General features: G+C 47.5%; 1 protein-coding gene and 1 long non-coding RNA gene across 11 annotated transcripts in view; one reads left to right on the top strand and one right to left on the bottom strand.

Annotated features, from left to right (window-relative positions):
* Positions 1-3312: 3312 nt before the first annotated feature.
* NME6 (NME/NM23 nucleoside diphosphate kinase 6) lies at positions 3313-13061 on the bottom strand. 6 transcript variants are annotated; one of them, XM_036068754.2, is made up of 6 exons: positions 12980-13061; positions 10262-10358; positions 8421-8523; positions 7442-7481; positions 6865-7025; positions 3313-6365 (listed from the first exon to the last, which is right to left on the bottom strand). In XM_036068754.2, the coding sequence occupies exons 2-6, from the start codon at positions 10349-10351 to the stop codon at positions 6178-6180; spliced, it is 582 nt and encodes a 193-aa protein (XP_035924647.1). In that variant the 5' UTR covers positions 10352-10358; positions 12980-13061; the 3' UTR covers positions 3313-6177. The 6 variants fall into 6 exon arrangements, with proteins under 6 accessions (XP_035924647.1, XP_035924646.1, XP_035924648.1 ...); XM_036068753.2 differs by lacking the exon at positions 12980-13061 and adding an exon at positions 12650-12973; XM_036068755.2 differs by lacking the exon at positions 12980-13061 and adding an exon at positions 12706-12973.
* Positions 12792-13122, top strand: part of LOC118520651 (uncharacterized) — a 35177-nt gene continuing 34846 nt past the window's right edge. For all 5 annotated transcript variants that reach the window (XR_004909772.2, XR_013450056.1, XR_013450057.1 and 2 more), the window contains exon 1: positions 12792-12851. This is a non-coding gene — a long non-coding RNA (uncharacterized LOC118520651). The remainder of the gene's footprint in view (positions 12852-13122) is intronic.

Here is a 13122-nt window from a genome sequence, read left to right as displayed (position 1 = left end):
GAGAGAGAGAGAATGAACGAGGGGGAAGGGCAGAGGGAGAGGGAGAAGCAGGCTAGCAGGATCCCCGCTGAGCAGGGAGCCTGATGAGGGACTCAATCCCAGGACCCTGGGATCATGACCTGAGCCACCCAGGCACCCCTGGTTGTTGAATCTGAACTTCTAACAAAGGACTTGGACTTTATACTTGGACCATGGATCTGACCCCATGCCTAGACTTCAGATCTGGATGTGGACATGACCTTGGGCCAAGAATTTAGACCTGGATGTCCATCCTGAACTTTGACCTTCTCCTGGACATTGAACCTGAAACTTAGACATACATAGGACCTGGAATTTTTACCTGACATTAGACTTGTACATTGGACCTGGACCTCAGATATGAACTTTAGATATGCACATGCACATTGGACCTGAACTTTGGACCTAGATTTTCCCAGTTTCCTGCATATAACCTTTACCTAGAATTTGGAACTGAAATTGGATTTTTGACTTGGACATTGGAGCTGGACCTTGTATGTGGACATGGACTTTGAAACTGAACCTTGGAATTCAACCTCAGACCTGGATTTGTTCAGCATTTAGGAACTGACATTAGACCTGGACCTTGGTCAAGGATCTGACCTATGCTTCAGCCTTGGACCTGGGACTCAGATTTCAATCTGCATCTTGGACTTAGGACCATGATCTAGATGATGTAAATGGACTTCAACTTTGGACTTGGACCTTGGACCAGAATTTACATGACTTTGTACCTAATCTTTGGATCTAAATCTGGACCTGGTTTTGGATGTTGGACTTAGACTTAAGGCCTTGACTTTACCTGGAACATATACTTGACATTAGACTTGGTCATTAGACAAATACCAGGACTTGAGAGAGAGATGTGGGGGGAGGAGCAGAGGGAGAGGGACGAGCAGACTCCACGCTGATCATGGAGCCTGACACAGGGCTCAGTCCCACGACCCCGAACTCATGACCTGAGCCAAAATCAAGAGTCAGACGCTCAACTGACTGAGCCACCCAGGAGACCCTGAATCTCAAATCTTGCTTTTTCTTGGACAATAGACCTTACCTTAAAAAAAGAAATTGTGCCTACATTTGGATCTTTGACCTGAACCTGCATGTATGAACAAGATTTTGGATCTCACCAGTGAGTTTTAGCAATGAAATTGACTTTGGTCCTGGACCTCAGACGTAGATGTAGTTCTTAGACTTACACTTCAGTCCTGGATTTGGATCTCAAATGTGAAATCAGATCTTAAAGCTGAACCTCATTTCTGGACCCTAACCCTATAATTCAGAATGGATTATACATGACCTTGGAACTAGAACTTGGATTTGGATCTTGGAGCAACCTGGTACTAGATAGTCAACCTGGACTTTCGACATGGATTTAATCTGGATCTTGGACTCATTTTAGACCTGGGAAGTGGACCTAGAATTGGACCTTGGACCTGGTCCTTGAACCTCAGGTTTGGATCTGATTTTGGATCCAGACTTTGGGTCTTGACCTAAACTTGAACCTTGGAATTGGTTGAGTGTACCTCAACCTTGAACATTGGGCCTTGAATCTAGACTGTGAACCTGGACCTAGATTTGACATTAAACACTAACATTGGAACTGAGACTCAAATATGAACATAGATGTTGGACCTAGACCATGGACCTAGACTTGGATCTAGATCTTAGATATAATCTTTGGAACTGAACACTGACCTGCTCCTGAACCTTGTAGATTTTGGGTGTGGAATTGGCCTGTAAGTTAGTCCTGATATTAAACCTGGTCCTTGGACATGGACTTGGACTTTGATATTAGAACTTCATCTTGGACCTCAGACTTGACACTGAATATCCTAAACTTGGATCTGCCCTTTGGACCTGAATGTAGGGTGTGAATCTGCATTTGATCTTGGATACTTATGTTGGACCTGGGCTTTGGAAATGGACATGGATCTTGGACCTGGACCTTGACCTGTTATGTTGTAGACTGAATGACCTTGTTCTCAAACTCTGGACCTGGACCTTGAACCTGGAACCTCAGACTTGGGCCTGGATCTTGGACTTGGCCTTTAGATCTCAAACTGGTCCTTGGACATAGACTTGGACCTTGGACTTGAACATCAAATCTCAACTGTGGAACTCTGTTCGTCTGCGATGTTGGACCTGTCCTCAGACTTGGTTTTTTGGAACTGTTACTTGAACTTCAACCTCTAACCTGAGACTTTGACGTCATGTCAAGTCCTCAGACCTACACCAGAACATGACCTTGGACCTGGAATGTTGATCTGAACCAGAATCCTAGACCTAGACTCGGGGACCTGGGTCTTAGACTGGAACCTTACTTTGGAACTCAACTTGTCCTGGACATTGAACTCAGACATGGGATTGACTTGGATCTTGGAGCTTACCTTTGACTTTGACTTAGACATCTAACTTTGGTCACAGAACTTGGACTTAGGGCACTTGTTTCGGTCTCTCTTGTGGGTGTTAACCCACCACCTTAGTATTTTTCCATGGGTGATGGTAGCCTCAGACCTGGCTAGGAAGTAGAGTGCTTCCCCTGGCTGCTTACTGATAGCTGGCACTCCTGATCAATTCTCCTTTGTCAGTTTGCCTGGTGTTTTGAGCTGGACTTTCTATTTAGTCCATTTAGTCATGGGAAAGAATGGGCCAGATGGGCTGTCATCTGTTTCCAGGTTAGGGTTTGGGAAATTCCTAGTCTGGATCACCTTGTTCTGTTGTGTAGGGAGACCTAAGAAGCCCTGCTGCTGTGTTGTTCCTCTAGTTTGGAAGTCTCCTTCGGAGAACCTTTCAGAGTTCTCCTTGATTGTTTCTTGCATTATTTTCAGGTTTATAGTTGTACTCAGCAGGGAAGAGCAGAGATAAATGGGTCTACATCATTTTGTCTAGGCTGAAAGTCACTGGTCATTGCTGTTCTAGGTTACTCTGTTGAGAGTTTTGCTATAAAGGTGAGCAGAGATATGGGACAGTGGCATGAAGGAGATGTGATGTTAAGAAAGGTTTGCTTTTATTTATTTTTATTTTTTAAAATATTAAGTAGGCTCCATGCCTAACGTGGGGCTTGAGCTCATGACCCTGAGATTACGAGTTGCATGCTGCACAGACCGAGCCAGCCAGGAGCCCTTATTTATTTTTTTAATGAGAGAAATGACAGCATGTTTGCAAGATCTATCTCCTGTAATGCAGGAAGCATAGGAAATAATTACTGGAGCAATGCCTTGAATAGGTAGCAGACAATAAGCTTTCCTGCACAAAATGGGGAAGGCTTTATTTTTTATTTATTTATTTATTTATTAAAGATTTTATTTATTTATTTGACAGAGTGAGATACAGCGGGAGAGAGAGCACAAGCAGGGGGAGCAGGAGAGGGAGAAGGAGACTACCCGCTGAGCAGGAAGCCTGATGCGGGGCTCGATCCCAGGACCCTGGGATCATGACCTGAGCTGAAGGCAGACGCTTAACAACTGAGCCACCCAGGCGCCCCCAAAATGGGGAAGGCTTTAAATAGGAGGTTGGAAGGTTTGTCCATTGTTCATCCAAACAGGAGGGAAGCAGAGTACACAAGCACAAATGCAAGTGGGTGCTCAGTAAGGTCTTGGAAGTCTAAGGAGTTTCTTTCCTAGCTGTTTCTGTTAACTAGCATCCTGAAAGAGGAAGCGGGGGTCAACAGCTGGACAGTGAGGAAGAAGGAAGAGGTTGTTGGAGGTTCGGAGAGAGAATATATGAAAGTTACCTAGGAGAGTGGATGAGCAGATGGTCTACGTTTAGAAGATGTGAGAGAGCAATATAGAAGACTATGATTTAAAAGTAGGATTTAAGGACTTTAGAGATGGAGGGATCCTAAGTGATGTCAAAGACCAGGATATGGATGGCCTAGTGCTATTTACAAAGCAATGATACCTATGTCTGGCACTGTACTGGGCAATAGTGATAAAGGCACGAGGAAACCCGTCTCCTCTGGAGTGGTTAATGTGCAAACCACACTGGAGTGGGCTGCTGGGAAAATGGGGATGAGCCTGTTAGAGCAGACAACCAGTGCGGGTTTGTTTGTACAGAGATGAAGAAACAGAGGTAGCTGAAGGGGAAAGTGGGACTAAAAAGCTTTTGAAAGATGGGAGACACCAAAACATGTTTGAATTCAAAGGGAAGGGACTCAGCAGGGAAAGGTGAAAGTGCAGTAGAGACCAGAAAACCAAAACAGCAAGGTGGGATTCAGAGCACATGGAGGGACTGGCTTAATGGGAAGCAGGGCCCTTCCTATGTTGTAATAGGAAGAGAAGAGAAGAGGGAAGCATATGCAGATACATTTATAGATTCAGTTGTGAGAAGCTTCTCTGACTCCCAGACATCTCACTCTAACCCCAGGGTACCATGACATTATAAATGCTTTGGCCCATTATCTTCCATGCAAGGTAACCCCTCTATTGGCACAGAGGTGCTTGCTCTTGCCAAGGTCACAGTAACCTCCATGCTGCCACATTTACAGGGTATTTTAAAGGCTTCATCATTTTGGACTTTTCAACAATATTCAACATTGCTTCATTCTCCAGAAACACTCTCTTCTCTTGACTTTCCTGATGCACACATCCTTGGTTTTTTTCTTTCCTTCTTGGGCTATTTCTTCATCTCCTTTGTTAGCTTGTACAAATATTTGTTTTCAAAATTCTATATAAATTCAAGGTTCCTCACTACTCCCTGTATGGTAGATTATCGTAGTAATGGTCCCCCAATGACTCACACCTGCCAGGATCCATGCCCTTATGCAATCTCTTCCCACATGGACGCTGGGCTTGGCCACGTGACTTGCCTTGGCCAATGGGATATTAGCAAACATGATATAAGCAGAAGCTTGATAAGGTTGTGAATGGGGGGCCTGCCCCCTTGGAACTCTGAAACAATCATGCTATGAAGCAGCTAAGGATAAAAAACCACATTTGATCCACCTGCTGAATGCACCCACATGAGTGAGTCCAAGTGAGACCAGCAGAATCACCCAGCCAATTCAGAAACACATAAAAATTAATCATTGTTTTAAACCACTAGATATTGAGGTGATTTGTAATGCAGCAATAGGTAACTGTCATCCTCATCTACAACAGAGACATGGCCAACTTGAGTGGCTTTATGCAAATCAGAAAAAAAGTGAGTCATAAAAACATGCCTTTACTGGGCAGACACACCTTTGTTCAAATAAAAAGTGTCCCTCTAGGATGCAGCCGTATGCCAGGTGCACAGCATGGATTCGGACCCATACTCAGCTCTGTCACTGGGTGCCTTTATGCACTAGACAAGCTTGCACACTGTGTGTGAACCTTCTCGGAGATTTCTACACAATTCTCTCCATTTAGCATAGAAACTTGGCTTCAGGACAGTTGTTTTTTTAATTTATTACTTTTTATTTTATTTTATTTTATTTATTTATTTGACAGAAAGAGACAGAGCGAGAGACAGAACACAAGCAGGGGGAGTGGGAGAGGGAGAAGCAGGCTTCCCGCGGAGCAGGGAGCCCGATGCGGGGCTTGATCCCAGGACCCTGGGATCCTGACCTGAGCCGAAGGCAGATGCTTAACGACTGAGCCACCCAGGCGCCCCTTTTAATTTATTTTAGAGAAAGAGAGAGAGAGCAGGGGGAGGGGCAAAGCGAGAAAGAGAGAATCTAAGCAGACTCTGCACTGAGCATGGAGCTTGACGGCACGACCTAATCATGACCTGAGCCGAAATCAAGAGTCGATGCTTAACCGACTGAGCCACCCAGGCACCCCTGGGACAGGTTTAATTACTTCACTTAAGGAGAGAGAGAAAGCACCTAGAGTAGTGCTGCTAGCCTTGAGGATTTAGTAGAACACTGACTTTTACTGAAGAAGACAGGCCACATGGTGCTTATTAGAGAGTCACTGCATTTTTCAGGCAAGTCAATTAGGCAAATTCCTTGAAAAAGATGAATAGTTCTCAGAGAAAAGAGGAGCCATTATTCCTCTGAATCACCCATGAACATTCTGGAAAAGAGGTAGATAGAGAACTAGATTCTAGAGCAGGTGGCAGTGAGGAGCTAGATCCTCAGGTGGGTGTGGTGGCCAGCAGAGATGGCGCCATGATCCCCAGGCCTCCCCGGTCCCAGGAGGTCTCCGAGAAAAGGCTGGGCAATGCCACCAGTCTTCAGAGACCAACGGGCTTGCATGAGGCTGGTTCTGGGCCTCCTGGTCCGTCCGCGCAGTGGATGCCTCCCTCCGGACTGTAGCGCACAGGGCCACAGCGCAACAGGGGCTCCTCTTCCTCATACCAGCGCTGTTCACTGAAGTCAGGGAAGAAGGCTGCAATCTCTCTACTGGCTGAAACCACAGAGTCTGTAAGGGGAGGTAAGAAAGAAGGGGTTCTGGGCGCCTGGGTGGCTCAGTTGGTTAAGCGACTGCCTTTGGCTCAGGTCATGATCCTGGAGTCCCGGGATCGAGTCCCACATCGGGCTCCCTGCTCAGCAGGGAGTCTGCTTCTCCCTCTGACCCTCCTCCCTCTCATGCTCTCTGTCTCTCATTCTCTCTCTCGCAAATAAATAAAATCTTAAAAAAAAAAAAAAAAAAGAAAGAAAGAAGGGGTTCTCATAGGGAGTGCAGGATGGAGGCAAGGGGCAGTTATAATCAGATTTAGAAACCTGAGCCTCTAGTTCTGCCCGATCCTCAGTCCTGGGGCCACATCTGCCTGCTGAGATGGCCATAAAGGACCAGAAATGCAATTGGGAGCAAAGTTCACGGCAGGGTTACCTGGCTCTCAACTCCACGGTATGGCCTAACCACCAACCACCAACTATCCTCCCTTATTTGTGGCCGAGGACAGGGGAGGCAGACTCACCAGAGCCATGGGTTGTGTTGCGGGTGTCAGTGAGGCCGAAACTTCCACGAATTGAATCTGGGGCCACGTGACGTGCTCGAAACACTCTGGTGGGTCCCATCAGTGTCCTCCAGAGCTGGATGGCATCCTTGTGGGCGAGGATGTAGGCTCGGATTGGCCCGCTGTGTACAAAAGGAACACATGTGAGGAACCTGGCTGTGTGGTCGAGGAGGGCACACTGTAAGCAGGGCGCGAATAAAAGCACACTACATCCTGAGAGTTACCCTGCTAAATACCAATGCTGCTTCAAGTTGCAGGTGATGGAAGGCCACTATGGGTGTACAGAAAAGGCCATGGAGGTCAGCAGAGTTGCTAAGTAGCATTCAACGATACTCTTCTATAGCCACTGGACCAATAACCATCATGGGACAGGTGCTACCAGGTCGGTGTTGGCTTAGCCATGGCCCCAAGCCATGTTTCTTCAGACACTTAACACTGATTACAACTCTAAAGAGTGTCAAATGAAATCAACAAATTTAGGGAGCAGGGGGAGGTAAATCCTGGTGGATAGAGATGCTGAAATGAAAATTAGAAGTACCTGGCCATGAACTCCACCAGCCGCTGATAGAAAAAACGCCCTGCAAAGAGAGAGTAACCATCAAGACATGGTGCCCAAGAGAATTTTTTGTACTTCTGCCTCCTTACTTGGAATAATAAACTCTGATTTAATTTTATTTTTTAAAAAGATTTATTCATTCACTTTCGAGAGAGTGTGCAGGTGGGAGGGGCAGAGGGAGCTCCATGCTAAATGTGGAGCCTGACGTGGGGATTGATCCCACAACCCTGAAATCATGACCTGAGCTCTACCAACTGCACCACCCAGCATCCCAATAAAAACTGTTTTAGAGAAGGATCTTGGAGTCTGACATATCTGGGTCTGAATCCAGGCTCTGCCACTTACAACCTGTGCAGTTTCCGGTAGGTCATTAACTTCCCTAACTCAGGTTCCTAATCTGTGTACTGGGGATCTAACAATACCTATGTCATAGGGCACTAGAGAAAATTCAATGAAACCACGAGCATTAGGACAATGTCTGAAAGAGTAAACATTCACTAATAACTACTGATATCATCAGGACATAAAACTAAATTTCTGGTCGGGACTACGAAGTGGAACCCTCCTAGAAAATATATATATTTTAATAGATTTAATTAATTTGAATGAGAGAGAGAAAGAGAGAGCAGAAGCGGGGGGAGGAGCAGTGGGAGAGGGACAAGCAGACTCTGAACTGAGCAGGGAGCTGGCGCAGGGCTCGATCCCATGACCCTGAGATCATGATCTGAACCGAAATCAACAATCAGACACTCAACTGAGCTACCCAGGCGCCCCCTTGAAAATATTTTTAAAAGATTGATAATCATGAAAAGTTTGTGTATAAAGCAAGGCTTTAGAAGAATGTCTGCAATTTGACAGTTGGTAGGTCAGAGACAGCCTGCCATTGTGCACCCAGCTAAAATCTCCCTTGCACACGTCTTGGGATAGAGAAGCCTCCCATTCAGAGGATTGTTGATCCTACCTTCATGCTCTTGGTAAAACTTCTGGCATTCTTCTTTTCTCCACAGAAGTTCTCTCATTCGTACAATAAGGAACTTGTTGCTCAGAATCTGCTGATGAACAGCCTGGATAACGTCAGAGATAAAAATCGGTCAAAGGGACCATATGAGTGAATAGGAGACCCAGAATGACCAAAAGAACCATGAGGACCCATCAGAGCCCAGGACTTGAGAGCCTGTCCCATTGTTGGGTCAGAAGAGCAGGAAGGTGGGGTGAGGTAAAGACCTTTCGTCACGCGGCCAGAGCATGAGCCTCGGGTGCTATCTCTGCCCTTCCGTTCCTCCAGCCCCTTGAGCTGAAGCCCACATGACCCACCCTCAGACCATCGAAAAATCTCGATAGTGGTCCTGCCTTGAGTTTGTCCCACTCTCTCCAAACCATCACACTTGACAGATTAAAAACATCGTAACTTACATGTCACACTCTGGTCAGAACCTTATTCATGGAATGAGGTACAACTATTTTAGCCCAGTGCTCAAGGCTGTACTTTCCTTGACCTCCACCTCTTCCAATTCTCTAGTCCCATCACCCTAGCCTGCCTGTGGCCCCCAGATCCACCACACACATTCCTGCCTCAGTATCTCCCTTTGTAGAACTTCTGCCCTCCTGTGCACCAACCGAAGTCCACCCTTCCTTCGAGCCTGGCCAGGTCCCAACATTTGCGGGCCACCATGCCTGAATGCTCTGGTCTTCCTCTGCACCACAGTGAGCTTACCTAGCAGAGCTGCTCAGTTAGTACTTATCGACCCTCCCCCAGTTCCAACAAGATTCTGCACCCTTCTCTCCAGGACTGTGAATATGAAGCAATATGATTGTTACATTACATGGCAAAAGGAATTCTGCAGGTGTAATTAAGGTTGCTATCAGTGGGCTTTGCTTTATTTTTTAAGGTTTATTTATTTATTTTAGAGAGTGAGAGCATGTGTGGGGGAGGGGCAGAGGGAGAGAGAGAGAGAGAGAATCTCAAAAAGACTTCCTGCTGAGCGTGGAGCCCAACACACAGCTTGATCCCATGACCCTGAGATCATGACCTAAGCTGAAATCAAGAGTCAGACGCTCAACTGACTGTGCCAGCCAGGCGCCCCATCAGTTGACTTTGCTTTAATCAAAAGGGAGATTATCCAGAGGAGCCCAATTAATCACATGAGCTCTTTAAAAGCAGAGTTTTATCTGGCCAGGGGCTAAAGAAGTCAGATTTAAAGCGTGATAAGCACTAAACACACTGTTGCTATCTTGAAGGTGAAGTGAGCCATGTGGTGAGGAACGTGTGGTCTCTAAAAACTGACAGCAGTTCTCGCCTGAAGGCCAGCAAGGACCTCAGTCTTATAACCATAGGAATCAAATTCTGCCAACAACCTGAATGAGTTTGGAAGTGGATTCTTCCCCCAGACCCTCCAGCTAAGGACTTGGTCAGCTGATACCTTGACTTTGGCCTTGTGAGACCCTGAGGAAAAACCTACCTGAGCCTATTGGACCTCTAAATTCTAGAATTGTGAGATCATAAACGTTGTTTTAAGCTGCTAAGTTTGTGGTAATTTTTTGCACAGCAATAGAAAACTAAGATACATACACTGTCTTGAGGTTTGGTTCTTCTTATTGTATCGGATCCTTATATTTTTAATCTGCCCCAATTCTCCAGTAGATTTTTAGTCTTTTTAGGGTCAGAGCCCATGGCTCCTAGCTTTGCCTCCCCACAGCATCTTGCACAGGACTGTGCTGTCAGTCTTCACAAGTGGCCCTGTGGCACCAGAAAGAGAAGCAGTGCCCAGGGCTTACAGTAAGAGGCTTAGGATTCCTTCTTACCTCCAGAATCAGGGGGTGAGCAACAGCATCAGGCTTGATCAGGGCCAGAGTAAGCTGGAGAGCCTGAGGGCTCCGCAAGATTGAGGTCATCTCACTCCTGCCATCAGAAAGCTGGATTAGGGACCTATCAGTGCTGTGCTCCCCACCCTCCCTACTCCAGAGCCATGCAGCCTTGCAAACCCACAGCGATCTCACTCCCAAAGCCTGTGGCAGTTACATACAAAGGAGTTACCTATTCAGGAGAAATTCAAGATTAAACACTACCTGTCTCTGCCAATATTCCCTTCACTTCCTAACTTTTCTTTGTGTTTTAGAGGATTTATAATTTACACTGCTAAACAGCCTGGCCACAAAGGTACAATAACTGTTTCCTTTCATAAGGCCTTCTATCCCATAGTGTGCTCCCATCAGTTCTAGAATTGGAAGATTGGATGGACAAGAATTGGGATGTTGCCAGGATACCCCAAAGAAGTCTGCTGGATACGTACCATCTCTTATCTAATCTTACAGATAGGTCAGGATCTCCCAAATCAAATCCTTTAATACACTTGGCTATCCTCAATGACAAGGCTTGTGGACACGTAACTCCAAGGCCAAGGACCAGTTGTAACCATTTTGGCAGCTGAAACAGTGCCTAGGACAAAGGTCCAATTTAATTGACTAACTGAACCTATACAGTCTTATTCTGTCCATCTTTGTATTTCTAGTGTCTAGCATGGTGTAAGAGCTCAATAAATAATTGTGGAAATGATATAAGGAACATAAAGGTATTTTTTAAACTGGACTAAGAGAATTTGAGGTCTCTCCCAACTGTGAAATTCTTTTTTTTTTTTTTTTAAAGATTTTATTTATTTGACAGAGACACAGCGAGAGAGGGAACACAAGCAAGGGGAGTGGGAGAGGGAGAAGCAGGCTTCCCGCAGAGCAGGGAGCCCGATGTGGGGCTCCATCCCAGGACCCTGGGATCGTGACCTGAGCCGAAGGCAGACGCTTAATGACTGAGCCACCCAGGCACCCCTCAACTGTGAAATTCTATTCAGATGTGAGAAATTGATCATCTGATCAGGACTAAGAACTAGGTCTCAAAAGATTACCTGGTGGAGCTCCTAAATTTGCCAACAAATATGGAGAAGGCTTCCATGAACACACACAGGGACAGTTTGGACAACACTCTCCTTTCTCTTAGGCTGAGAGTAGCCTGACAATCATGTTAAAGGCAGTGCTAGGGTCTCCCCTACTCATGTCCTTTCTACAGTTTTCAGCTGGATGCTCCACTCAAACCACAAAACTAAGTCTAGCCTAACTAGTGCAAGATCAGCCAAACCACTCTCCCTAATATCCCAGTTGTGAGTAACCCAAAAGCAAACGGAATCTTCAACGTAATCTAGGGAGAGATATCCTTAACACTTCCCTTCCCTCACTCTCCACATCCGTGTTAATCACCAAGTTCTGGCAATTTTACCTAAGCAATATATCTCAAATCCATACAATCCTCTCCTTCTCCAGGGCCACCACCCAAGTCCAGGATTCATCATCAACCTTCCCTGGACTTCCGCAACAGCCTCCTCCATGGCCTCTCAATTCCTACTCCTGCCAGCCTCTACAGTCTGTTCACACAGCAGCCAGTGAACTAAAAATGCAAATCTAATCATATCATTTCCCTCCTTAACGCTTTGCGAGAGATGTTTCCACAGTCCAGAATGTGCTTCCTCTGGTTACCTCCTATTCACCTACTAGATCTTACCTCACTTCCCCTATTATATAGCTTTTTGGACATTTTCTTCAGTTACATCTTCACCTGTTAGGTCAACTCTATTAAAGCAGGGGTCTGTTTTGCTCATCATCTTATTCCCAGTACCTAAGCAGAATGCCTAGTACATAGCCTTCTCTTCAACTGTATTTGTTGAATGAATGAATGAATGAACCTCATCCAGCTATTACAAGGCCAAGCTGCCAGGGGCTCTCCAGGGAAGGATGTGGTTCCTTTCCTAATGCCAGCTAAGTAATGACTGTCTCGGCCCTTGGTTTAAAACAAATGCTGACAGGTCAAGAAACTCGCTCAACTTTAAAGTTACTCCATCAGAGAACCCCAAATTTCAGAAGTTGCCTGGGTATTCGCCTCCACACCTGAGGTGCCCATTCCTCTGCTTCCGGGAGGACGCTGACCAAGCCCCCCCCCACCCCCAGGCTCCGCGGGGACCTGGAACCCCCCAACTCTGTCTCGGCTCCCCATCCCCTACCCTCCACCCCGACACCTGAGGCCCAGCTCCCCAACCCCCCAGGCTCTCAGCCCCATTTCTTGACACCAACCCCTCTCCTCGCTGCCCCTCATTTCTCCGGGCCTGCAGCCGCGCGACTCCTGGCCCTCGTACCAGGACCTAAGCGCACCCCAGATTCAGGGCTGTTCGGGCCCCAGCCCGGCCGGAGTTCTGCTCTGGATTCACCTGGTCCTCCACCGCGGAGGCCGGCCAGCAGGCACCGCGATAGCTACCCTGCGCGGCCCCAGCGGGGTCCTTCGGGCGTTCGGCCGGGCAGCCCTGCTGGGGGTCCTTGCCGGGAGGCGGCGGACCTGGGAGGCCGCGGAGGCTGGGTGTGTGAGGCCCGCGGGGAGACGGCGCGGGGGGAGCGGCCCGGCCGAGGCGAGGCGAGGCGAGGCGAGGCGGCCTGCAGCCCGAGGGTCGGCCCTGCCGGCGGCCCTCGTCTCTCCCCAGCGCTTACCCCGGGCCGCACGGGAGGACAGAGCCGTCTTGGGCGGGAGCAGCCGCTCCGAGCCGGGGCTCGGGCGCCCTCAGGCGGGAGGGAGGCCGGCGTGCCCGGGCGGCCCTGCGCGGGGGGCGGTGGCCGTCCGGCGGTGGGACGGA

Source organism: Halichoerus grypus, chromosome 1, assembly GCF_964656455.1.
Source record: "Halichoerus grypus chromosome 1, mHalGry1.hap1.1, whole genome shotgun sequence".
Taxonomy (NCBI): Eukaryota; Metazoa; Chordata; class Mammalia; order Carnivora; family Phocidae; genus Halichoerus; species Halichoerus grypus.
The sequence above is the reverse complement of the archived record's forward strand: the minus strand, read 5'-3'. Positions and strand labels throughout refer to the sequence as shown.

Coding starts and splice junctions, on each gene's coding strand:
- NME6 (XM_036068754.2), bottom strand. CDS start 10,351: ATGACCTCAATCTTGCGGAGCCCTCAGGCTCTCCAGCTTACTCTGGCC. Junction 7,026..7,441: donor CTGGTGGAGTTCATGGCCAG/GTACTTCTAATT, acceptor TTTTGTACACAG/CGGGCCAATCCGAGCCTACA. Junction 6,366..6,864: donor CAACACAACCCATGGCTCTG/GTGAGTCTGCCT, acceptor CTCCCCTTACAG/ACTCTGTGGTTTCAGCCAGT.